The sequence below is a fragment of the Pundamilia nyererei genome, unplaced genomic scaffold (assembly GCF_000239375.1).
Source record: "Pundamilia nyererei isolate P.nyererei 1_Seehausen unplaced genomic scaffold, PunNye1.0 scaffold00495, whole genome shotgun sequence".
Lineage (NCBI taxonomy): Eukaryota > Metazoa > Chordata > Actinopteri > Cichliformes > Cichlidae > Pundamilia > Pundamilia nyererei.
The window spans coordinates 111909-114162 of record NW_005187896.1 but is presented as its reverse complement, the minus strand read 5'-3'; the positions used below and the strand labels follow the sequence as shown (position 1 = coordinate 114162).

At 45.6% G+C, this 2254-nt stretch overlaps 1 protein-coding gene across 3 annotated transcripts in view; it reads right to left on the bottom strand.

Annotated features, from left to right (window-relative positions):
* Positions 1-722: 722 nt before the first annotated feature.
* Positions 723-2254, bottom strand: part of LOC102207394 (mitochondrial carnitine/acylcarnitine carrier protein) — a 5161-nt gene continuing 3629 nt past the window's right edge. For 2 of the 3 annotated variants that reach the window (XM_005754022.1, XM_005754024.1), the window contains 5 exons: positions 1771-1888; positions 1571-1643; positions 1364-1473; positions 1072-1193; positions 723-977 (listed from right to left, as the gene is read on the bottom strand). In XM_005754022.1, the coding sequence (XP_005754079.1) occupies positions 915-977; positions 1072-1193; positions 1364-1473; positions 1571-1643; positions 1771-1888 (486 nt within the window). In that variant the 3' untranslated portion in view covers positions 723-914. The remainder of the gene's footprint in view (positions 978-1071; positions 1194-1363; positions 1474-1570; positions 1644-1770; positions 1889-2254) is intronic. The other variant, XM_005754023.1, reaches the window with a different exon arrangement.

Sequence of the window (2254 nt, the reverse complement as noted above, 5' to 3'; positions counted from 1 at the left end):
TGCAGTGGGCCAGTGGCCCATTTAAAGCAATTCCATGTCTAGCAAAGTGACGTCATCTATTTAAATACTTGGATTGAAGAAATACTGATGCTGGTATCTCATCACCATCCAGCAATGTCTGTTTGGGAGCTTAGTTGTGCCTGTGTAGCATTCACACTCTATTATTCTCTCTAATAAATAGCATGTACTTCACATTCCAGGGTACATACCAGGATACTGGACACACGTACAATTATTATGACTGCACTGGTGCATACGAGCAGCTGGGAAACTCTGCTACTACTGACAAAGGAAGAGGAGAGGGGGAGGCATGTTTGGAGGCAGTGAGAGAGAAGGACAATTCATGAATGTAGTGAAGGAGGACAGGCAGAGAGTCGTTGTGACAGAAGAGGATGCAAAGGCAGAGGAGATGAAGGCAGATGATCTGCTGTGAAAAAGAAGAAGAAAAGAAAAGGTCTGGAACTTGTAAACAACAGGTCCTGAAGATTTGCTGAAACTTTCAGTTTTGAGACGCCTTAACACCCACTCACATCCTGGGCCATCTGACCTCAGGAAATCACATGATAGGGTGGGGCCAGGTTTCACAATGAGCTCACCTGAAACTCTGGCTGATTGTGACCCACACCCGCTTTCACACCTTGGCTCATGTGATTAGGTAGAGGATCATCAGGGGGTCCTTTTGTCCCTCTGTAGGGGGAAACTCCCACAGGGTTTAAATCTGGGACTCTCCACCATTTGACTCTAGAACTGAAGAAGCTGTCTCTCAAATTGTTTCCACTGCTCCCAATCTCAGGAACAATGACAGACACCACGTTTTTGGAAAATATATTTTTAAAAGTTTAAAAGTACACGTTAGATTTATTTCACCAACACTGTTTGAGGGAGAAAATCTCCAGTTACTGCTTCGTCGTCTTTCACCAGCTCGGTGCGAGCAGGTTCAGGCCCTTTAATGCCACCTCAAATCCCAGAAAACAAGCCTGAGAGGGAGAGAGGAGAAGAAAGCCATGATGAACACGTGTGCACTGTACTGATATCAGGGGTGAGATGTATTAATATTTGAATGAGTGTTACAGCGTTGGCTGGGAAGGCTCGCAGGAAAACTGCATTGAAGCCCTTGTAGAGAGCTTTAGGTCCTTCTTCTCGAAGCAGTGCTCCCAGGACATCAGCCAGGCCTCTGTACTTCCCATCTGCAGCTACACACAAACACACAGTTTACCCATCCAGTGTTAATCTTATCCAGATAATAAAGCTAAGCTGGAAACGTCACAAACCACTGACTGATGTCATGGTGTCCTTGTTTTATGTGGTCTAAAAATCTACTAACGAAATGAAAATACTAGCTTCACTTGGACTCAGCTCTGACCTGTCTGGAAGTTGGACTTGAGCACGTCTGGGGGAAGAGCAATCACCCAGTTTAATATTCCGGCTACACCACCAGCCAGGAGGATTCTGGGAGTGCTGAGCTGAGACACACTGGCACACAGTCAGAGAGAAGTGAAAGCACAGATTTACAGCATCTGACAAATCTTTGGTCTTTATAGGAGTTAGAACTGTTCAAATGGATACTGACCTTTGACCCTCAGGGGTCAGGACATCCTTGAGATATTCATACGTGAGGAAGTACAGACCGCTAGAAGGCACGTCTGAGACCGAGATGGAGAAAGAAACAGTCACACCGCTAAACCTCGGGTCACCTCAGCTCCTCTGCTCGAGGTCACACAACACTGTCACGCACAAACATACAGATACACAAACCACAGTGCAGCGTACCTCTGATGAGAGTGAGCACAGTTCCTTTGTAGACGCTGCGGATCCCCTGCTCCTTATAGAGCCTGACCGCACAGTCCAGCGGACCTGCGTACTTGGACCTTCCACCGCTCGACTGCACCTGGAAAACACACATTTCACAACATTTACTTAAATACATAAATATATGTGTCAGTCATGCCTTTAAATATGTGTTGGATTAAAGCCTCCCATGGATATTATTTATAACTAGTCAGGTTATGGTATAACCACACGAATAAAAGTTACGCAACTGATGTTTAAAGCTGGACATGTGAGCAGAGCGACTTCTGCACGTGTCTGTGAATGAAGAGCATTTGCTCTCAAAAAGCACCGCAAATTATAATCAACCATAAAACAAGTGTTTACTTTGGATTCTAATTATATCACAGGAACCTGACTGCGCGCACACACACACACACACACGCACACACACACGCACACACACACACACACACGCACACACACA